The sequence below is a fragment of the Tursiops truncatus genome, chromosome 2 (assembly GCF_011762595.2).
Source record: "Tursiops truncatus isolate mTurTru1 chromosome 2, mTurTru1.mat.Y, whole genome shotgun sequence".
Lineage (NCBI taxonomy): Eukaryota > Metazoa > Chordata > Mammalia > Artiodactyla > Delphinidae > Tursiops > Tursiops truncatus.
In genome coordinates this window covers 65,977,817-66,001,567 of record NC_047035.1, presented here as the reverse complement: position 1 = coordinate 66,001,567, position 23,751 = coordinate 65,977,817, and the positions used below count along the sequence as shown (strand labels likewise).

General features: G+C 40.8%; 1 protein-coding gene across 1 annotated transcript in view; it reads left to right on the top strand.

Moving 5' to 3' along the window:
* Nucleotides 1-23,751, top strand: part of AKAP6 (A-kinase anchoring protein 6) — a 578,687-nt gene that overhangs the window by 305,325 nt on the left and 249,611 nt on the right. Inside the window, exon 9 of the mRNA XM_033851195.2 lies at nucleotides 2,601-4,367. Coding sequence (XP_033707086.1) covers nucleotides 2,601-4,367 — 1,767 coding nt within the window. The remainder of the gene's footprint in view (nucleotides 1-2,600; nucleotides 4,368-23,751) is intronic.

Below are 23,751 nucleotides of genomic sequence, written 5' to 3'. Positions count from 1 at the left end.
TGAATTAAAACTAGTTACCCCTGAATGACAATCAGCCATGCACAGCAGTAGTTGGCCTGATTGGCAACAGGATGGGAGAGGGCTCCGTTTGGAGCATTAAGTGTGTTTTTTTTGTTTTTTTGTTTTTTTGTTTTTTTTTGCGGTACGCGGACCTCTCACTGCTGTGGCCTCTCTTGTTGCGGAGCACAGGCTCCGGATGCGCAGGCTCAGAGGCCATGGCTCACGGACCCAGCCGCTCCGCGGCATACGGGATCCTCCCAGACCGGGGCACGAATCCGCGTCCCCCGCACCAGCAGGCGGACTCCCAACCACTGCGCCACCAAGGAAGCCCCATTAAGTGTTTTTGAGTATGGTATTTTCTTTTCCAAACGAAGGACTGGCTAGGGAAGGGATCTTCAGGGAAAGACTTAATTAGGAAAAGGCAGCCATACCCTATTATCTAGATGTCTCATGCCGTATGTTCAGCTAACATCATTTATTGAGTACCTGTTATTTTTGAACAACACAGTATCCCCTGGTCTTAACGTTCTGTGACCACCAAAACTGGGATCAAATACTTTCCCACGGTTATGGTATTCCTTGCCTGTCCAGAAGCGGGTAGCTGACATTTTCATGGGTCTAATTTTTACCTGAACTCTCACATCTTTTTTTTTCTATTCATCATAGGAACATTTTTCCTTAATGCCTCTTTGACCTCACTTAAGTAGATGCAGTGCTGTAACTTTGTGATAAAAATGATTAAAAATAATGTAAATTTCAACTAGTTAATAATTTAAATACTAACTTATGGGATAGCTTTGGAGCGTAATCACTATTTATAGTACTATTTTTGTAAAGGAGTAAGTTCTGAACATTGAACAACCAAATAAAAAAACTTTTAGCAAATGCAACCTGCTTTTAAATTGGAGTTTCCTCTATTATTCTCTTGAAAATTGCGCTAACTGTGACTTTTGTTTGACTGGCTCATTCCTTGGTGTTTTGGGCTTCTGACTTCTTTCTTTAAAGATCCTGCTCCAGATATGAAGCATAAAAGCCAAACAATTCCAGTTAGACCATTTTTGTTGATATTGGCAGTTAATATTGGTTTCTTACTTTGTGCAGTATAATTTAGCATAGGGACACCTCTCATTTTGATGAAACTTCCCCCCTCGGTATATTTGATTAGTAAAAAAATATATAATAGGGCTTCCCTGGTGGTGCAGTGGTTGAGAGTCCGCCAGCCGATGCAGGGGACATGGGTTCGTGCCCCGGTCCGGGAGGATACCACATGCCGCGGAGCGGCTGGGCCCGTGAGCCATGGCCACTGAGCCTGCGCATCCGGAGCCTGTGCTCCACAATGGGAGAGGCCACAACAGTGAGAGGCCCACGTACCGCAAAAAAAAAAAAAAAAAAAAAAAAAAAAGAGTGAAGGGAGTAGGAGGTAAAGGCAAGGTAAAGGTCTGAAGGGAGAGAACAAAGCAAAACAAACAAATGACCCCCAAAACTTGATGTAAGGTCCTGGAAAGGCCAGATCTTGGGATAACCTGGTTGAAATGATACAGGGTCCTGCTCACCCCATCCCTCCTCCAGGAGAGCAGAGATCTGGGGATATAGCCACGCTTTACTTTTCAGTTTTCTTCCTTCATCTCCTAAGGGGCTAGATTAGACCAGCTATCCTTCAGCCTGGTAGGCATGTAGGATTCCAGAGGTCCTTCTGCCCCGAACAAATGATCAAGTAAAAGTCTCCCCATTTGTTGTGTGATAACAGCAACTGCGTTAGTAATGAGAAAAGAACCTGAATTATACAACTAAAGATTCAAAAATTAAAAACACTTACTTATAATACTATTTTTTAGCATAGGGGAATTTCACATCAGCTTACCTTGAAGGAAGGTGGGCACTTGGTATCTAGCACACACAAATGGAAATGGGGCTGGGGGTGGAGGGTAGGGGAGAGTGCATACAGAGGGCGGGGATGGGGGCTAAGATGATACACTTTTGACTCATTAATTTTCTCCAGGATTTCCTGTGGTTACCTTTAAAAGGTGGGGACAAAGAGAAGTTGGCCTTGAACTATTTTTGTTATGTATGCACATTCAGTAGTTCATCTTCTTGTGATTTGTGAATATATATTTAACACAACAGACTTACTATAATTAATTATTCTACTTTAAAATATTTACTGAGCATCTACTATGAGCTCGCCACTGTGGTAGGTGATGGGGTGATAAGCAAAAGAGACATCCATGGAGATTTCACTCTCATGTTATTTTGTTTTCAGAAATGTTATTACTTAAGGCATCACTTAAGAAATGCTTACTAAATGAAAAATGCACCATTTTAAAATAGAAAGTTAGGGTAAGAATGGTTATTTTTGGCTTGGCCTTGACCATTTCTATCAAGGCTCTGTTCTCCAGATTAAAGAAAAATCCTTAAATATTTAAGAACAGGATACTATATAAAGCAATATGATAATGAATATGCCTTTCTATATCTCAAACCAGAAACAATTGAGATTGAAGCATTTTTGACCTTTATAGTGGCCTCTGCTGAGATTTCATGTGAGCAGCAGTTGAATATAATGTTGCCTTTACTGAAACCATTCCCGTTGTCTGTTTCAGGACCGGCTTGATGCTCTAACAGAAGTGGATGACTCAGGACAGTTAACTATCAAATGCTCTCAGAATTACTTGTCTCTGGATTGTGGCATTACTGCTTTCGAACTGTCTGACTACAGTCCAAGTGAGGATTTGCTCAGTGGCCTGGGTGATATGACCTCTAGCCAGGTCAAAACCAAACCCTTTGACTCTTGGAGCTACAGTGAAATGGAAAAGGAATTCCCTGAGCTTATCCGAAGCGTTGGGTTACTTACGGTGGCTCCTGACGCGGTCCCTTCCAACTGCAGCGAAGCAGTTAGTGAGGAGGCGTCTCAGGTGTCTCTTTCAGCAGAGGACAGAGGTGGGTGTGAGGAAGACAGTGCGGCCACAGCGGAGGAGCAGCCAGGCTTAACGCAGGGGCTGTCATCTTCAGGGGAAGCTCTGACAAATGCTGGACAACCCTCTTTGGAGACTGTGAAGCAAGAATCTGATTCCTCTTCCCAACTCGGGGCAAAGAGTCAACAGCCTCTTCCTTGTGAAAATGCAACCCCCAAGCGATCCATCAGAGATTGCTTTAATTATAACGAGGACTCTCCCACACAGCCCACGTTGCCAAAAAGAGGGCTTTTCCTTAAAGAGGAGACTTTTAAGAATAATCTGAAAGGCGCTGGTGGCATGAAGCAGGTGGTTGATCTCAAGCCTGAGATGAGCAGGAGCACGCCTTCCTTGGCGGACCCTCTTGACAGAGCTAAACTTTGCCTGGTGTTACAGTCGTCTCACCCCAACAGACCTTCTGCTGCCAGCTACTCACATGAGTGTTTGCACCAGGTGGGGGATGGGAATCTTGAAAACACAGTCACAAGTCACATTAAGGAGATCTCCTCCAGCCTGGGGAGGCTGAGTGACGGCCATAAAGAGAAACTTCGACTTAAAAAGCCTCACAAGACCGTAGAAGAGGTGCCTTCATGCCAGACACCTAAACAGGACCCCAGTTCAGGCAAGCAAGCCCAAAGCACTAGGAGCTCAGTAGTGCCGAATGGAATTCCTTCTAGCACTTCCAAGGCCATAGAGGGGCCAGAAACAGATTCTGCTTCCACATCCTCACTTGAGCCGTATAACCAGAGTAGTTGGAATGCCCAATTGCCGGTGCAGTCGGAAACATCCAGTTCACCCCCTTTTAGTCCGAGCAGTGAGTCCTCTGCTGGCTCAGACAACGTCACGTCTGTGGTACCCCTTCTTTCAGAACACAAAAGCAAAAAAAGCTACACCTCCTCCCCAAGTCACGTCACCAGGAACGGTCAGGTTGTGGAGGCCTGGTATGGCTCTGATGAGTACCTAGCACTGCCCTCTCACCTTAAGCAGACAGAAGTATTAGCTTTGAAGTTGGAAAACCTAACAAAGCTTCTGCCTCAGAAACCCAGGGGAGAAACCATTCAGAATATTGATGACTGGGAACTGTCTGAAATGAATTCAGATTCTGAGATCTATCCAACATACCATGTCAAGAAGAAGCATACAAGGCTAGGCAGGGTGTCTCCAAGCTCATCCAGTGATATAGCCTCTTCGCTCGGGGAGAGCATTGAATCTGGCCCCCTTAGTGACCTTCCTTCCGACGAGGAGTTGTGCGTGCCTCTCTCTGGCATGAAAAAATACATTGATGAGAAGTCAGAGAGAGCTTCATCCTCTGAGAAAAATGAGAGCCATTCCACTACAAAGTCTGCTTTAATTCAGAAACTGATGCAAGATATTCAACACCAAGACAACTATGAAGCCATATGGGAAAAAATAGAGGTAAGGGTGGTCTTCTTAATCGGAATGATTTCTTACCTGATTTTTGGAAGTATTGCTGGGAAAAGGTGAACTCTTCCCCACCCCATGATAAAATGTGTTGCTATTTTTGATAAACATAACCGATTCCCTAAAGAAAGAAAGAAAGAAAAAACACACGATGATCACTGAGTTGTAACAGTGGCATCACTAGGAACTGCCCTTGTCTGTGCATTAGTTTGATGTGTCCCTGCTGGTATACATCTCTCTGTTGATATTGCTCAAACCTAACATGGCTCCTGATGAGTGGTGGACCCCCTTGAACGGAATACAAGATAAGGTAGAACAGTAGCTGTGCACACGCCAGTACCTCAGGAACACATGAAGGGAAAGTTCCAGTTACCCTCAGTGCTTTTTTGATTTGTTGGTTCTAACCCCAGAATAGCTCTCACATCTCCAATATTAACTTCTTGTAGAAAAAGACCAGGTATTTCTAATTTATCAGGAATTTTTTTCTTCAGTCTTCCTCCTCTGGCTAATAACCATGCTACCTATACTCTGTACCATCTGTGGGCTCTGAGATTGGGGAGTTGATATTTTGGGTAAATCTGTACTTTTAGAACAAATTGTTATGTGATGGAATCTTGAAGGACAGACGTCAAAATTCTCAGAATTCAGCTCCTTAATGTAAGCTGTGATTTAAGATACTGGATAAAAGTATAGTACATATGGGTACATAAAACAAAGAGGGTAAAGCTAACAGCAATATATAATAATCGTAACATATATTAAGAATTGTTTACTAAGTATTTATGTGTCCAACCCTCACAACAGCCCTAATATTAACCCCATCTTATGTAGAGGAGACTGAGGCTGAGAGAGACCAGGTAGTCTGCTCTAGAACCCATACTATTAACTAAATGCTCCCATGCCTCTCCATTAGGAAGTGACTAGTATGTACTACATGTAAATACTGTAGTATTGTAGAGAAGAAATACTATCAGTAGAGCTAGGATTTACCTGGGAAGTTCTTGTGAAATAATAAACCTTCACCGGGGCTTTGAAGGATGTGCCAGGATTTAGAGAGAAGGAAGTGGGCATTTCAGGTAGAAGGAGCAAAAACCAAAATGCAGAGGTGGGTATTGGGAATGAGCATGGTATTGGGATCCACAGCTGTCTTGACTGGAAGGTCAGTGAGCAGAGAGCAATAAAAGTTTCCATACATTTAATAGACCTGGTAGCTGCAAGGCCCTGATGGCCAGACCAAGGCAATTAGGATTTGCTTACCAGGCATCCATGGTAACGTCTCTGAAAGGGACTGAGAATAGTTATACAACTAACAATAACTCATGCTCCTTGGGCTCTTATTTTGTGCTGGTTCTGTGCTGAGGGCTTTACATGCCTTATTCTACTTAGGTCCTGGGAGGTAAGAACTTTTCAGATGAAGATGCTAAGGCAGACTGTGGTTAGGAAACTCGCTCAAGGCCTCACAGCTAGTGAGTGCAGAGTCAGAATTTGAACCCAGAGCCAGCACACTTAAAGCAGTGTGTGCCATGGCCTCCAATAGCCTTTCTGGAAGGCCTAATTGGCAATAACAGGAAAGATGGTCATGGCAGCCATGGCGGTGACCAGTGCAGAGATGCCTGTGGCAGCCAGTGTTAGGGGCTGCTGTGATGGGGGATGGGCGAATGGGGGGCGCTGTTGGTAAAGTGAACGGGATCCAGGAAACTGGTTCCAGCCCTTGCGCAGTCATTAAAGACAGGAGCGGCCCACAGCTAATGCTGCTCCATTCTGGGCCTCGTTTCTTTTTTGTAAATAGAGATGTTTTAAGCAGATGATGGCTATTATACCAACTTCCAGCGGAAGCATCCTTTTATTCCATAATTCTACAAAGATGAAGCTAAGTTATCAGTCTCTAGGGACTGGTGTAGTTTTAATAGAAGGAAACATTTGGATGGGTAGCCGCTTGAGGTGGAGGTGAGGCAGGTAATTTTTAAAAATACATGCACTGATATTGAGTATACGATGAAATTTTTAAGAGGAAATGTAGGCCGTTGGAAATACTGTCTTGGAGTTGGGATATGAAGTGAAACCTGAAAGGGGATTAAGCCCCTTCCTCAGCCCAACTTCCTTTCAATGCTTCAGGCAGGGGTGACTCCAAATCCCCATGTCAGTTGACCTTGGGTATCACATTCTAGCTTTGACCTCCTCCATATAGTGACCCAGAAAACGTATTCAACCAGGAAAATATAATAAGAGAGGGTATTATTTAACATCTTCCTTGTATCAGGCAAATACTCGGCACTTTATCTGAAGTAGTGCTCTCATAAGATTCTTAAAGCAACAGCCCTACAAGGTAGGTTTTATTATCTTACATTGGCCACTTCTCTTCCTCTCCAGTACTCCCACTCTGGTCCTAGCCACCATCACCTCCTGCCTGGATTACTGAGGTAGCCTCCTAACTGGTTTCCCTGCTTCCATTCTGCTCCCCTTATAGTCTATTCCCAACAAAGCAGCCAGAGTGATCCTTTTAAAACATAAATCAGGGACTTCCCTGGTGGTCCAGTGGTTAAGAATCCACCTTCCAACGCAGGGAATGCAGGTTCGATCTCTGTTCGGCTGGGGGGGCGACTAAGACCCCACATGCTGCGGGACAGCTAAGCCCGCACGCCACAACTACTGAGTCTGCGTGCTTCGATTAGAGAGCCCGCGTGCCGCAAACTACAGAGCCCACACATTCTGGAGCCCGTGCGTCACAACTAAGACCCAACACAGCCAGAAAAACCAAAAACATAAATCAGATCATGTCACCCCTCTGCTCAAAACTCTGCAACAGCTCCCATGGCATTCAGAGATCCTACATGGACTGGTCCCCTGATTTCCTCTCTGACTCATTTCCAACTGCTCTTCCCCATGCTCACTTCACTCCATTCCCACTGGACCCTTTGCCGTTCCTGGAACAAGCTGGATACACCCCTGCCTTTCAGACCTTTGTCAGCTCCCTCTGGCTGCACATTCTCTGTCAGATGCATTTTTTTTCTAATTCCTCCACCTCCTGAGACTTGGTCAAATAATAATTTCTTAGGGAAGGTTACCCTGACCACCTTTTAAAAAGTGTGACCTGACTTCTTTTTCTTTTCTTCTACAGCTCTCACCATATTCTGTAATTTTATATCATTCTCTTATTTAGTATGTGTATTATTATTAATTTTTGTCTCCCCCTGCTAGACTGGGAGATCTGTGAAGGCAGACATTTTTATCTGTGTAGCTTGCTAGTGAATCTCATGTACCTAGAACATTGCCTGCTACATAGTAGGTGCTCAATAAAGGTTGTTGGATGAAAGGATGAATGAGTCCCCATTTTAGAGTGGAGGAGAGGAGTTCAGAGAGATGAAATCACCTCTCCTAAGCTGCACAGCTAGTAAGTCATAGAGCCATGCTTCAAGCCCTATCTGCTTTGCTCTTCCCACTAGATAAAGTCTTGGGAATAGAAGAATTCCCTGAGAGACTGAGGATAGATGGAGAACAGAAGAGGAGGACAACTGACTTTAAAGTTTTAGCCCAGTTACGAGGCAGGAGTAAGGAAGAGGCCTAGTTGTGGGGACCAGGAAGGAACAGGATTCTCGGGTATTAAGTAAATGAAGGGAGAAGAGATGTGTAGTATGATGAACACTAGCTTCATTCTTTGCAAAATGGAGATCAAGAAGAATAAGCATAAAGAAAAAAAAATAACCTTCAACCTTTAGATTTGTTTTAAAGAGTCAATGAGGACCTTAGAACTCGTCCTGAAAGACATGACTCCATTAGGTTGGACTCATTGGTACCAAGTTAATGGATGCATGACGTAGCTGATTCCTTTTCTCCCCAGAGATATAAATGTCTTCAAATGCTAGATTATGGTGTCCCAGCTATAGTTCAATGACTCAGCTGTTTGTTAGCATTTTATCTCAGAGACATCTATAACCCAATTTAAAAACCCAATCTTTGGTGCCAGCTAAGAATGTCCTTGCACATAAATTATTTCAGATTCAGTGCAGCAAATATTTGTCTGAGTGCTTGATCTTTGTAACTAGGCTATGTAAAATTGCAGTCTAGTCTGTGGTAGCAGCACAAAGACAGTCACCCTTGCTGCTGCCTAGAGGTAGAGCTGGGATGTGGTCAGTAATACCAGGTTAATGGGAATATAGAAGAGGTTTGGTCCTGGGATTAACTTGGCACTGATTTCTGCATTTCTTTTTCCAAGAGGTAAAATGGTCCAGATAGGATCCATCCTATCTTTCACCCTCATTTCGACCATATGTTGACACATCAATGATACCACACTGACGATGGCAGTCATTAAAGAAATATCCTGTTGTCCTGTGTTCTCTTTTCCTTCTTCTTCCATTGTGGTAAAAAAACGTAACATAAAATTTGCCTTCCTAACCATTTTTAAGTGTACAGTTCAGTAGTAAGTGTATTCATATTGTTGTGAAACAGATCTCCAGAACTTTTTCATCTTGCAAATCTGAAACTCCATACCAATTAAACACCTGCCCTTTCCCCCTCTGCTCCAGCCCCCCGTGGGCACAATTCTACTTTTTGTTTCTATGAATTTGACTACTTTACATGCCTCACATTATTGGAATCATATAGTATTTGTCTTTTTGTGACTGGTTTGTTTCACTTAGGAAAATGTCCTCAAGATTCATCCATGTTGCAACATATGACAGGATTTCCTTCCTTTTTAACGGTGAATAAGTCCACTGTATGTATATACCACATTTTGTTTACCCATTCATCTGTGGAGGGATATTGGACTTGCTTCCATTTCTTGGCTATGGGGAATAATGCTGTTATGAACGTAGGTGTGCAAATACCTCTTCAAGACCCTGCTTTCAATTCTGTGGGTATATACCCAGAAATTGGATAGGATTGCTGCTGGACCATATGGTAGTTGTACTTTTAATTTTTTGGGAAATCACCATACCCTTTTCCGTCATGGTTGCTCCATTTTACAATCCCAACAACAGTGCACAAGAGTTTCAGTTTCTCCATATCCTCATCAACAATTGTTATTTTCTGGGGTTTTGGGTTTTTTTTTTTTTAAGATAGTAACCATCCTAATGGGTGTGAGGTAATATCTCATTATGATATTTTTTAACATCTTTATTGGAGTATAATTGATTTACAATGGTGTGTTAGTTTCTGCTGTATAACAAAGTGAATCAGCTATACATATACATATATCCCCATATCTCTTCCCTCTTGTGTCTCCCTCCCACCCTCCCTATCCCGCCCCTCTAGGGGGTCACAGAGCACTGAGCTGATCTCCCTGTGCTATGCAGCTGCTTCCCACTAGCTATCTATTTTACATTTGGATTTGGTAGTGTACATATGTCAATGCCACACTCTCACTTCGTCCCAGCTTACCCTTTCTCCTCCCCGTGTCCTCAAGTCCATTCTCTACGTCTGCGTCTTTATTCCTGTCCTGCTCCTAGGTTCTTCAGAACCACTTTCTTTTTTAGATTCCATATATATGGTATTTGTTTTTCTCTTTCTGACTTACTTCACTCTGTATGACAGTCTCTAGGTCCATTCACCTCACTACAAATAACTCAATTTCGTTTCTTTTTATGGCTGAGTAATATTCCATTGTATATATGTGCCACATCTTCTTATCCATTCATCTGTCGATGGACACAGGTTGCTTCCACGTCCTGGCTATTGTCAGTAGAGCTGCAGTGAACATTGTGGCACATCACTCTTTTGAATTATCTCATTATGATTTTGATTTGCGTTTCTCTGATGATTAGTGATGTTGAACATCTTTACATATGCTTGTTGGCCATTTGTATATCCTCTTTGGAAGAATGTCTATTCAAGTATGTTGTCCACTTTTTAAATTGGGTTATTTGATTTTTTTGTTGTTGAGTTGTAGGAGTTCTTTATATTCTGGATCTTAACCTTTTATTATATATTTGATTTGCAAACATTTTCTCCCATTCCTTTTCACTCTGTTGATTGGGCCCTTTGATGCACAAAATTTTTAAAGGATGATGTGGCCCCATTTGTCTCTTTTTGCTTTTGTTGGCTGTGCTTTTGGTGTCATATCCAAGAAAACATTGCCAAGACCCATGTCATGAGGCTTTTATTTTATGTTTTCTTTTAGGAGTTTTACAGTTTACGTCTTAGGTTTAAGTCTTTGAGTTATTTTGTATTTTATCTCAGTGTGATTACCTCTCGTGCTTTAAAGATCTCACCCCTAGCTTTTTTGTGTGGTAGGACACAACTTCAAGAGACAAGATTCGTCTTTAGAAAAACACTTGGGAGTCACTCTTTTTAAAAAGTCCTGTCTGCCATTCTTTACTTGATTTGAAACACAGCTGTATTTTTCTTTATTTGTCCCCAGAGTAACTTATAATCAAGGTCTGCTGTAAATTTAATTCTCACCTGCCTTTGATGTTTCTTTTAGACCAACCACATAGCAGTTTTCCTAGAGTTGGTGGAGTGGTAGTCTGCACTTTGGTGTTTATAATGATCTCTTAAGAGCATCCTATCAGGTAGGAAGCATTTTAAGGTTATTGGATTCCACTGTTCTTCACTGGCATTTCGTTTTGTATGTGCCTTTCCCTTATGCTAACCTTTTCCCTCACAGTTGCTAGTCTTCCTCCTATATCTGAATTCTCTCTCTTCCTTATATCTTCTCTCCTATTCTTTTTCTTTACTATTTTTCTGGAATATATAGTTTTCACTCTCTGACACCTATTTTCCCTTTTAATTTCCTTCCCCAAGAGTATCTTCTACTTTCTTCCTCTGATGTTGTCATAGAGATTCTCAGATTCTGAATATGAGAGGAGACTGTGAGTTGGCTCTTCATCACCATTTGAGCTTGAACCCTTGATCTTCTCAGTACATTTCTTAGTCTTAGAAATATGTATCCAGAGGGTTGAGGAACTGTTTAGATGCAAGAATAAACAATTCAGTTTAAATATCAAGGAAGAAGCTACATTTTTAAAGAGTTGGGAAGGCTCAGCTTTGTAATTAAAATTGGAAGATTCAGGAGTCCTAAAAGATCACAAATTGAACATGATAGTACAGATTATTATTCAACAAGCGGTGTTAGTAGCAGAATGCTGTAGGAACTCTGAACATTCTTCTTTATGCTACGCACAATCTAAAATTTTGTTTTAAATTCTGGACTTAGAATTTGAAAGAGATAGGACAACATAATTCTAGGCTCTGTTTATTAAATAAGATAATATTTGATAAGTCTCAAGTGGAAAGTTACACAATGGGAGAGCAGAGAAAGGAAGATAACAAGTGTACCTAGACCAAGCATCACGGAAGGTGGACTACTTGAGCTGGACCTTGAATAATGAGTAGAATTTAGGAGAGATGAGAAGGCAGAATGTTAGTGACAGAAGCTTTGGTATAAGCTAAGATTGAGGGCAAGAATATTTAAGGTATATTTGGGAAATAGTAAAGGGTGTAGGCTAAACTGCTATAAACAAAGAGATCCCCAGATACATAACAAGAGGTAGGCAGACGATCCAGGGAAGATAGAGGCCATCTAGGGATTCAGGTGCTTTCTCCCTGTTGCTCCTGCACTATGGTGCACAAATGCTGTATCTGTGTTCCATCTCACCAGAAGGGGAACGTGGAGAGCACCCAGCTTTCTTCTCACAGACAGGACTTGGAAGTTGTACACATTTCTTCCGTTCACATCCCATTGGTCCAGACTTTGTCATGTGGCATCACCTAACTGCAAAGGAGTTTGGGAAATTAGCCTCTAGGCTATGAACTTTAGGAGGGAGATGTTCTCTTAAACCATTTGCTGTTTAGAATAGAGTTAGTTGAAGGGAAGGGGAATATAAAGTTAGAAAGAAAGGACCAAAATATGAACTTTGAATTCCAAGTGTTTACATAGCACAGACACAAAATAAATACCTGTCTAATGAATGCATGAATCAATGAATAAGTGAGTGAGTGAATGTATCATTCAGATTGAACTTCTTCCTTTAGACCAGGAGTTACAAACTAAAATGACTCTAAGAGGGGCAGACAGATAATATAAATGAGTCATACAGCCGGGTGGAAGTGGGGAGTGAAAGAGACTGAGTAACGGAGGGTAAGTGCCATGTCTAGAGGGCAGCAAACTGCTCAGTTCCAAGTGATTGTTGCACGGGAGTGTGGGCCCTGTGTGGCAAGATCTTGCAATTTTTAAAAAGAAGTAGCAAATCTGGGTTTTATGTGACATCTCCCAATTTGTTAATTTTGGGTCTGAACAATTTAAAAATGGGCCAAATAAAACACATCCATAGGATAGGTTTAGCCTTCAAGTCACTAATTTGCAATCTTTCTGAAGAGGAGACATTACTTAAAATTTTTGGCTCAGATGGTTGGTAGTTTAAGGTTAGTCTGGCCATGGTGTGCTGGGTACAGCTCTAGCGAAGTGGTTCGTGATTGTGGCTGCACGTTATAATCACCGGGGTGCTTTGAAAAAAAATTCCAATTTCAGCCTCCACCCAGAGCTATTAAATCAGACTCTTGAGGAATAGGTATTTTTTAAAGCTCCTTCATGCATTTCTGACGTACAGTCAAGGTTGGTAGCTAATGCTCTAAGGCTAATTTTGAAGGTTATTGCTAAAAGGGTCTGAACTGTGGTTTTGGAAGCCAACTAAGGAAAATAAAGAAACAGAGGTGGGAGATGTTATAAAAGAGAAATCAGTACAATTTTGTGGCTTTTAAAAAATGAGATAGTGGAGGAAGGGGGTCAAAAGAGTTGGGATTTCAAGCTGAGGTTTGGGGCAGGGAGATGTAAGGACTTTAATAAATGGTTCCAAGGGACATAAGAAATTAAGATACACAGTTGATGAACGGAGCAAAGGTAAATGTTATCTTATATGCAAATGCTGTGGCCAAATCCAAGTTGAGAATTCTCAATTAATAACATTAAAATATAAAGCTGCACAGTTCTTTTTAAGGGTAATATTATATATATTTGTGTATAATTTATTTGTTGCAATGCCAGGAAAAAAACTGAATTAACATTACTAATGGATTTGTTGGGAGTATGTCAAGGTCATTGCTCAAGGTTGCTGGAGAAGAACCATAGGGATCCAAAGCAAATACCTTCCTGGTTAACCCAGTAGGAATGTTTCAATCCTGCGTCAGTTTGGTTTCTGCAGAGCCTTAGCTGGGTCTCGAGCCTTTATCAATGATGATTTAGCACCACCGTGAGGCTGCATCCAGTCAGTGCGTCTCGTTTTTAACTTAAATGTATACGGAAGGTGCAGTTTTTTGTTTGCAGTTTTAAACATTAAGATGAAAATAGTTCTTTGTTATTTTCTTGGTGTGAAAAAGCTATGATTAAATTACATTTTGTTGTGTCAAGATGATGAAAGTTCCTAACTGCATTTGACAGCAAATATTTCTATGATGATGAAAATCAAGAGGAATAAACCCAGTGTTGTATTTTTAAATTCAACTAAAATTATTATTAGGATATTAGTGAATTCTTCTTTATCCTTAAGCCTAAAGTAATGACTCTGTATTAGCAGTAGGATGTTTTATAAAGGTAGCAATTAAAAAAACAAACAAAACCTTGACATATATTGCCTACTTATAACATGTCAGGCAAGATGCTAAGAGTTTTATTCATTTAACACATTTAATTCTCAAGAAAAAAAGTCCTTCTTTGATGAAGACACTTTTATTATATCCTAATTTTACCAATGAGGACACAGATATTATACATAGAGAAGTTAGTAATTTACTTAAGGGTACAAGACTTAAAAGCAGGAACTTTGGGCTCAATTCACAGCCCCCTACTGTTTAATTATGAAAACTTGAATAAGTTGCTGAAAGTTTACTGTTTAAATCTCCTAGTCTTTAAAATGGGATATTAATTATGTTTGTTACGCCATTGCACAGATTATTGTATGAAATTACAAAGAGCAACAGCTCATTGTCAACTCTAAAGGCTACATAAATACTAGTCTTACCACTATTGTGACTTTTCCTATGAATTCAGGGAATAGCATCAACAATAATAGAAAGAACTAGAATAAGAATCTTAATTCTGCCCCTTTGTAGCATTGTGACCTTGGAAACTTAACTCCCAAGCCTCAGTTTCAAAAAATAAACATTAGTAAAGAAATTGAATTGGCTGACCTCTTAAGATACCTCTCAGTTCTGAAATTTTATAAGAGACTAAGAGGCACAACTAAGAGATGCAGCCAGTTCTCTGCAAAATATTCACTGGAACATATCACTTCAACATGGAATTTCTTTCTGTTCCATGGAATTCTGGGTGAATCTCCCTTAGAAGACCGTAGTGGTAAGTGAGTGTGAGGCTATGGCATTAGTGAGCCTGGAGGTATGCAACTATTCATGCTGCATTCCCAGCACTGTAATGTGAGAAGAACCAGACATCCTAGAGGAATTTGGGGCCTGGCTAGTGTTTGCTAGATGCCAAGAGATCAGGGACAATGGTGAAGAGCACACAAGTGAGTAACCCAGTAAGAATTAGATATGGATTAGCCCGAATTTATAGCAAGTAAGGTCAGCTAAATGGAGCAGATTGGAAACATTCATCTTGGCAGATTTGCCGTTGTGATGTCTTAAAATTAACTGTCAGCACTGCTGTTTGTGCTCTGTTCTGACAGTATGGGGGCAGATCGTTCCAAGAGTGTGGGTTCTGTGTCCGGCTCACTCATGATGTCAGATCAGGTCTGAGCCTCTTGATCTCATTCTGTAAAGATGATTGGCCTGAGAGTTGCATGGTGAATAAGCAACTTTACCCAGGAAAGGTGCTGCCTGTATGCTGAGGCCCAGGTGCTTTCCATCTGTCAGGTAGATGAGGTTCTGTGTATTATCACCTATGTTACCTTGAGCAAGTGACTTGATCTCTCTTGCCCCAGTTTCCTCCCTTGCAAAATAGGGTTAAAAGTGTATCTTCCACATAGAGTTTTTTTTTTTTTTTGGACCATTAAATGTGTAAAGAGCTTAGAATAGTACCTGGCATGTAGTAAGCATTCAATAAATGTTAGCTCTTGTGTTATTATTACTATTGTTGTTATTATTACTATTACGGGAGGGGAGGGGTGAGGCCTCAGCAGCTCTTTGTATGTAGGTGGCTCTGGCCTTTTGGGATCAAATGCTACCACCCTATTTTCTCCTCCTACCTTCAGGCATCTTGGTCATTATGAAGCTTCAACCTCCTACTCACCCCCAACCCACAATGGTTAAGGCCGCCTGTCCTCCTTCCTGGGACCTGTGATAGTCACCCTAGACTCCTGCACCCCTCTTCCCTGTGAGACTCTGGGCCTTCTGCCTTGACAGATGATTCTTATGTTGTGTTAGAGATAATTCTCCTCTAACTGGCCCAATAATTTTAGTTAATGTACTTCTCTGACATCTTAGAAAGTTTATGTAGGGGAATTTATGCTATGAATGTGTGTTCAGATAAACACAAACAACCTTCTAGTTTATAATATTGTCACACAACAACTTATAAATAATATGTACTTATTTATGTATAATTTGTATTTATACATATTTATAATATGTATTTATAATTATGTACTTATAAATAGTAGTTCCCACAGCACTCTAACCAGAGGAATCTCATTACAACGTATTATGGGAAGAAAAAGGAAGGGACTACAATAAGTTTACAATTGCCCCTGAGACCCCTGACTGCTAAAGATGGAAAAATTAAGCAAGTGTGTTGAAAAGGTAGCCCTAGGTTGGGATCATTTGCTGGGAGATGAGCATTGAAGCTGCGTCTTGAAGGATAGATATGGTGAGAGGAGTAGAAGACATTGGGAAGGTATGTGGAAGTCACCAAAGATCAGTTCCCTGTGTAACTAAAAGAACAGGGAAATCATCTGAACATCCCTGGCTTTGAAGGCGGCTCTATATGCAAGAACCACAGATGGTAACAGTAAGAAAGGCATGAGAAATTGTCCAACTTAATTCCCTCATTTTACAGCTAGAACATGCCTCTCTCAGGAGTGCTTCCTATTAGCACATCCTATTTTCTGGTTATACCAGATTTTGCAAAAAGCTTGTCACAAAGGGGCAGCAAGTACTTTTTTTTTTTTTTTCAAGATCAACATGAATATGTTCCTAGTGGGCCTCAGCTGTTGGCTTTTTATCTTTGTTGCCCTGATGGACTTTGAAGCAGATTTCCCTTCTCTGAATTTGGTGTATGTTTCACAGTTTAATTTAGGGACACAGCCAGTGTCGAGAACCACTGAGACAGACACAGAATGAGGGACTGGGGTGAATAAAATTGAGTGCATTGCACTGTGGGGCCTCAATCTGTAGAAGACACAGCGGATATGCCCCTACACACTGTTCCTAGGTTCTCTCCGTGCCCATGGCCTCCAGCACCACCTGTATGTTGCTTTCTCCAACCTGGATCTTGCTCCACACCTCAGAAGCCAAACTCATGCTATCTAATACCATGTTTATCATATACCTGCAAATTACTTCTTCCTTCTGAATATCTTATTGCTTCTTTCAGAGAATCGTACCTCCAACGAAAATTGAAAGCTGGCAGTCATCTCAGATTGTAACAAATTTCTCAAGTTTTTGAATCCATCACATTCAACTGGTCCTGTCCACTTTAACTTCTGTCTCTCTCTGCAGTCTTGCATGTTCCCTGCATGTCCACTGCTGCTACCCAGTCTAGCCCTCATCGACTTTTTCATGCAGTAGTGTAGCAGCCTTTTTACTGGCTTTTCTGATCTCAGCCTAACACCCGGCAATCCACTCTCCACACTGCAGTCAGAGCAAGTCTTCTCAGATGCTAATCAGATTCTCCCTCTCTTCTGCTTCAGACCTGCAGTGACCACCCGCATCGTTCTTAGGATAAAGTCCTAACTCCGGAGCGAGGTGTAGGTGCCTGGCTCTTGGCCAGACTCTCCAACCTCATTTCTCAGTTTCCCTATTTGCCTCCAGAGCGTTAGCCATCAGCTACTTAGATTTCTCAGAATGAACTGTTCTCTACTGGATTTTATCTGCCAAGAATGTTCTCTGTTCCTCTCAGTGCCCTCTATACTTTTTCAGCTGGTCCAGTGCCACCCAATCTAGATACTATACCCAATTAGGTAAACCAACAGTACTCTGGAATTTTACATTATTCTTTAAAACTCTAATTCTGTCCTCTTTTTTGAACTCTAGAAATTTTGTTCAAAAGATGTCCACAGAAACTTTAAAGTGAACAATTAGAGTTCTATACTTAAGGACACAGCACCTGCATTCTTCTGCCTCAGCTACCAACTGGCTGCCTGTTACCAATCAAGTAGTTAACCTTTCTGAACCTCGGTTTCCTCACCTGTAAGATGGGGGCATTGAACTAGATGGGATGTAAGGGCCTTTTGAAGATCAGGTCTGTGCTTCTAATCTGCATGGGAATGCTTCTCCTTTTCAAGCAGATGTATTTAGTAAATGCTGTTTTCTATCTTCTTGGTTCCAATGAGAGTGCAGTGGCTGAGTTGTTACCCTTTACTGACTCACCACCCTGAACTTCTCTGGTAGGAAGTTGGTTATTTTTTTGCTCATTCAATGTGATAAACTCTCCGCATTGAGTTCCATTTTTTTCTAAAAGTATAACTTTGTTATTACTGAAGAACTGTATGTCCCCTAGAGAAAATTTAGAATATTTAGATAAATAAGACTCAACAATCACAAGTAATCTTTTTAATAATTTTAGCATCTACAAACACTCCCATCTTGCTACATGCATTCTTTTTCCAGTTATTAGATTTACAAGGAGGTTTTACTAATCAGGAAAGTATTTATATCTAAACACAAGATTATAACAACATTTCAGCTCTGTACTTCAGTGTCAAGGAGACAGCCCTTTTCATTAAAACTGTATGGACATGTGAGGAAATGTTGTTTGTTAAAAGTGATTGATTCGCTCCAATAATCAATTGTTGGGGGAGACTTTAAGCTATAGAAAAAAGAGAGAAGGAAGAGGAGAGGAAGGGAGGGGAGTGAAAGAAAGGAGAGAGGAGGGAAGAACAAGGGAGTGAAGGGACTAGGGGGAGAGGAAAGAGAAGGAAAAGGCAAAAGAGAGCAGTAGTCAAGAAAGAAAGGAGAAAAGGAAGATGGAAGAGAGCGCAGAGTAGGGAGAATTACCTAAAACACAGGTGGCAGTGATGGGAACGTTGAAGTCGTGTGGCACAGGCTGGGCTTCTCACAGAGACTTGGGAAGTAAGAATGGACAACAGTGGATGTTTCTGTCCTTTGTTTTTCTCTGTGAACCTCAGGGTGAGTCTGCTGAGAAAGACGGTGTGGTGGAGCAGTTCAGAGCTTGAGCCCTGGAGCAAAACTACTTAAGAGCTATTTAATGGCTTTATGACCTTGAATAAATTGTATAACTCTTCTATGCTCAGCCTCTTCCTCTGTACAGTAGAGAAATTTATGCAGATTAAAGGACTACATAAATTATCAGAAGAATAGTTGGTAGATAGTCAGCACCCAGATGTTTAGTACTGTTATTTATAATACTGGATAGAAAATACCTATAAGTAAACTATTAAATGATCATAATCCTAAACTCTAAAGTGTGAGCATCTTAGATCCTTGTTTGGGATTTAGAGGCAGATAAAGATGATCTGATATGCTCATCCAGTGCCTCTGGAGGATTGGGGGTGCTTGAAACAAGGTCTTACACAGAGCCAGTGAGCAAAGCTGTGTGGGAGAATCCCCAGCTTCACTGCTGACAGCCGCTAAGTATTCGAGCTTGTCTGTACTTCAGTTTTCTCCTCTGTAAAATGGAGAGCATGGGAATCTTACAGCATAGAGTAGTTGTAAGTATAACATAAGTGCCTGGCATATCATTGGTACTCAGTTAATATTATTATTAGTTCCAGTTTATTCCCAATTCTTTTATTCATTCCTATTTTTATTAGACTTTGATGATATGCATTCCAAACTTGTTTTTCCCTTAAAATTGTCGATTATTTCTTCTTAGAAATCAATAGGGAGCAACTGAAGTTAAAGCCTCTGGATTTGTTGGCGGAAACCCTTTCCCATTATGAGAGTCAGGGATCTTTCTGGGCTCTTCTTTTCCCAGCTGAAACCACTGTCATTAGTGTTTGACGAAATTGGGGATTCAGCTCAATTTATCCCTTCCACATGATACTGAGTTCAGAATAGAACTTCCCACCTGGTCAGTTTTAGATAATACCACTCGATGCCCTTTTTATTCTCTCTTTCCAACTGACAGCCTTTATTCTGGGATAATTTTATCAGAAATATTTTAAAATTCTAAAGACATTCCATTCAACCTTTAGAAGAGAAGCTAAATATTTCATAAAACATTTCAGTATTTTAGTTTTCTTGTGGCAACAGGGTTAAAACTGCCTTAAACCATTTCATCTTCTCTTCAGTCTTTCTTCTAAGAGTACACACCGTACCCTCCCTTCTGTCAATTACTGGTACTGCGTTGCATTTTATAGGTAAGGATGTGGGTAAATGTGTGAGTTGGTTGAGTCCAAAGTACCACTTTTAACTCGCTTTGATTTTACCTTGAGCCTCTGTGTCTTGGCGGCACAGTAAGTACACTGATATGCGGTTAGGAAAGGTGCATTACACTTGAGTGCTATTGTGTAAAAAGCTTAATTAGTCATTTCATATAGGAATTCGGTGTATAAGAATTAAGCAAAAATGGAAGATGAAATATATACGTTGGTAGATGTACATATAAAACCTCAATGCATAAGTTTGCTTCTAAGGGGAGTTCTAATTTTACCAGCTGTCAGAGCCTAAATTAAGCTTCCTTGTGGGTAGGGTGAGAGGATTGCGATTACTCATTGGCAACCATTACTAATGTAAAGACTGGCTCCAAAGCATGGGTCCTGTTTTGAGAAATTAAGCCAGATTATTCTTAAACTTGTAGTTGTGTAATAGAGAAATGTGATCCCCTTCGGACTTGCTGGTGGAATAAGGAGGTAGGGAAATCTTTGCTAGCCTGCAGGTTCAGATGCTGCCCCTGCCACACCGCCTCATGTGATGGTCTGAGACAGAAGTCATGACTCCCTCCTCTGCACCCCCAGAGTGGTTGGTGCCACGTCTCATATAGTGGCTGTGAGAAGACTTTTCTCTCCATCTTTCCTGGACACCTAGCAGAGTGCTGTATGCTTAGAGAATAACCAAAAGTTTTGAGTGAAAATATAAAAGGTCAAATTGGACATAAAAGATCAAATTGGAACCTGTTAATTAGGAATGGTTTTTAAAAATCATTTATCAAGCCAGGCTTTAAAATATAATTTCTCTTGAAATCCTCACGTAAACCCCAAATGGATATCCCTGTCCCTGTCTTATAGATGAAGAAACTGAAGTTAAGAGACATCAAGTAGCTCATTTAGTTTATACTGTTAGTAAGAGGTGGATGGAGCCTGGAATCAAATTCAGTTTCATCTGGTTGTAGCAGCTATTCTCTTACCATTATCCACATTGGTTGATGATAAGCATGTTTTTTTCTCTTTTACTATACCCTCTTCCGCTGCCACAATTAATCCTCATTTAAATGTTTTTCAAGTTCTAATTTCTGCCAGGAACTTAGACAAATTATTAGATCAGCTGGCCCAACTAGATCATTTGAGTCTCTTAAAGACCCTGTGAGGTGGGTACTACTGTCACCCCATTTTACAGATGAGAAGACTGAGGCCCTGAGAAGTAAGGAGACATGCCCAATGCCATGTGCCCAATACCTGGCACATAGTGAATGTTCTATGAGGATTACTTATTGTTTCAGCTAGCATTGTTCAGATGAGGTCATTCACTGAATCCTTTAATCTTGGAATACTAAGAAAGGGGTAAATACTTGTTTTGAATGGTTTAAAAAGTTCAACAGCAGAGGCTGCCCTTTTTTATTTTCAAAAATACAGTGAAAATAGTTCACTTCCTGATAATTTTCAGCAGGTCCCTCTCTGAAGGCAGCTGACTTGATCTGGACTAGGTCAGATTTCACCCTTGATTTCTCTGTCCACTGAGAAATGTACATCCTTCTGGGGGTGAACGCACACATGTTCACACACACATCCAAACAACAAATACTGAGAGGACATTAGCAGTTGAGCCCATTGGCTAAACTATCTCCTGATAGTTGGTGAACCAGGGGCCATCTCCTCTGTGATTAAACTGAGTCAGACTCATCTGTAATTAAGGCACTGTTAGAATGGGCTCACTTAAGCATGTAACTGCCTTAAAGTTTTGGTTTAAATTTTCTATAAATTAGAAATGAAATTTACAGTGATTTTTGCTTGCTTTAAAAAAAAAGGTTTTTGTTGTGTCTAACGTCATCACCCATCCCCTTTCAGAAAAATTAACAGAAAATAGTGAATGTGAAGGGAGAAGGACTTAGAACGTAGAGAGTTTTATCTCAGTGGTAAGAATGTGGGAGTGGCAAGAAATGTTTCTTCACCCTCATCTGGGTCAGATAATGTGTCTCTAGGAGCGCTATTTCTAGAGGGCACCATGGTACCCTGAGAGGAATAGACTTTGGAATGAGATATGGGTTCAGGTCCCAGCCCTGCCAGTGGGCTAGTCACTTTCTTTGACCCTCAGTTTTCTCATCTGTAAAATGACCATAATCAGCACCACTTCACAGAATTGTGTTGACAAGTGTCTACTTCCTGTTGTATACTTCCCCTTTTAGAGAAATAGTTTTCAATTTCAATTTGTTCTAAAAATCATGTAATTCTATAAAAAAATTACCCCTGGGCTTTTAACTCCGTAAGGCGGGGACCATGTCTTGTTTCCTACTATGTCACTGTTTCCTGGTCCCGTGTCTGATACAAGGAAGACCCTCCTTTTTGTCCCAGCTGCACATGACAGCTTTGTCAAAGGGCAACAGTAATCACCCACACAGTTTCTAGTTAACCAGACTAGGTTTGTCATAGAAGAGAACTAGTTAGGAAAATAAAAGAAATAATGAGTATTCTTCTTTAAATTGAAGCATAGTTGATTTACAACGTTGTGTTAGTTTCAGGTGTACAACAAAGTGATTCAGATACATATATGTTTTTTCAGATTATTTTCCATTATAGGATATTACCGGATATTGAATATAGTTCCTTGTGCTATACAGTAAATCCTTATTGTTTATTTTATATATGGTAGTGTGCATCTGTTAATCCTGTACTCCTAAGTTATCCCTCCCCCCCAATTTATGCCTCCCCCCCCTTTCCCCTTTGATAACTATAAGTTTGTTTCCTATGTCTGTGAATCTGTTTGTTTTGTACATAGATTCATTTGTGCTATTTTTTAGATTCCATATATAAGTGATATAATATTTGTCCTTGTCTGGTTTACTTCACTTACTATGATTATCTCTAGGTCCATCCATGTTGCTGCAAATGGCAATATTTCATTCTTTTTCGTGGCTGAGTAGTATTCCATTGTGTGTGTGTGTGTGTGTGTGTGTGTGTGTGTGTGTGTGTGTGTGTGTGTGTATACCACTTCCTTATCCATTCATCTGTCGTTGGACACTTAGGTTGCTTCCATGTCTTTGTAAATAATGCTGCTATGAGCATTGGGGTGCATACATCTTTTCGAATTAGAGTTCTCTTTTTTTGGATATATGCCCAGGAGTGGGATTGCTGGATCATATTGGTATTTTTAGCTCTTTTTTTAGTTTTTAAAGGGACCTCCCTACTGGTTTTCATAATGGCTGCACCAGTTTACATTCCTACCGATAGCGCAGGAGGGTTCAGTAATGGGTACTTAACCTGTTATGAGAGTGTAGCTGTTTGCAAGACTAACCTAATATTTTCCTTGCAAATATAATCTTCAAATGTATGTTAACCAGCTGAGGGCTCTAGCAAATTATTTTTCACAAACCTGAAAGTGTACCTTTACATACACTTGCACTGTGCTTCTTAGTCTTTAAAGAGATTGATGCTCTAGAAAGTTTAAGAGTAAGATTTTTTAAAAGCACCTCATTAAGGAACTTTCAAAATGCAAATGATTTGATTCCTCCAGCAAATGATTTGGAAGTGGGAAGTGTGCTGTCCACTGATGGTAGTAACAGGCTAACGGCTGTTCCATTTTCTCCCAAGTTGGATGACCAGGGTTTCTTCCAGGGGTTGAATCCTGGCTTGGCTCCAATCATCAGGCTCTCAGAACATGTATCAAATATGAGTATGGCAAGGGGCCCACTGAGGAGGAAACAATTAAGGGGGTAGCCCAAGAGGACTGGAACCTGTGGACTGGTCACCCTCAGTGTGCCCCTGGAGAGCTCTGCAGGGAGTCAGAGAAAGGTAATGGAAGAGGGGCAAAAAGGGACAAGAAGGACACCAGTGGTAGAAAGTGACAGGAGAGAGACTGAACAGATGAGATACAGGAGTCTGAATGACGAAGGCTAAAATGTGACCTTTCAAAGGTTTGTAATTCAGCCTGTAGC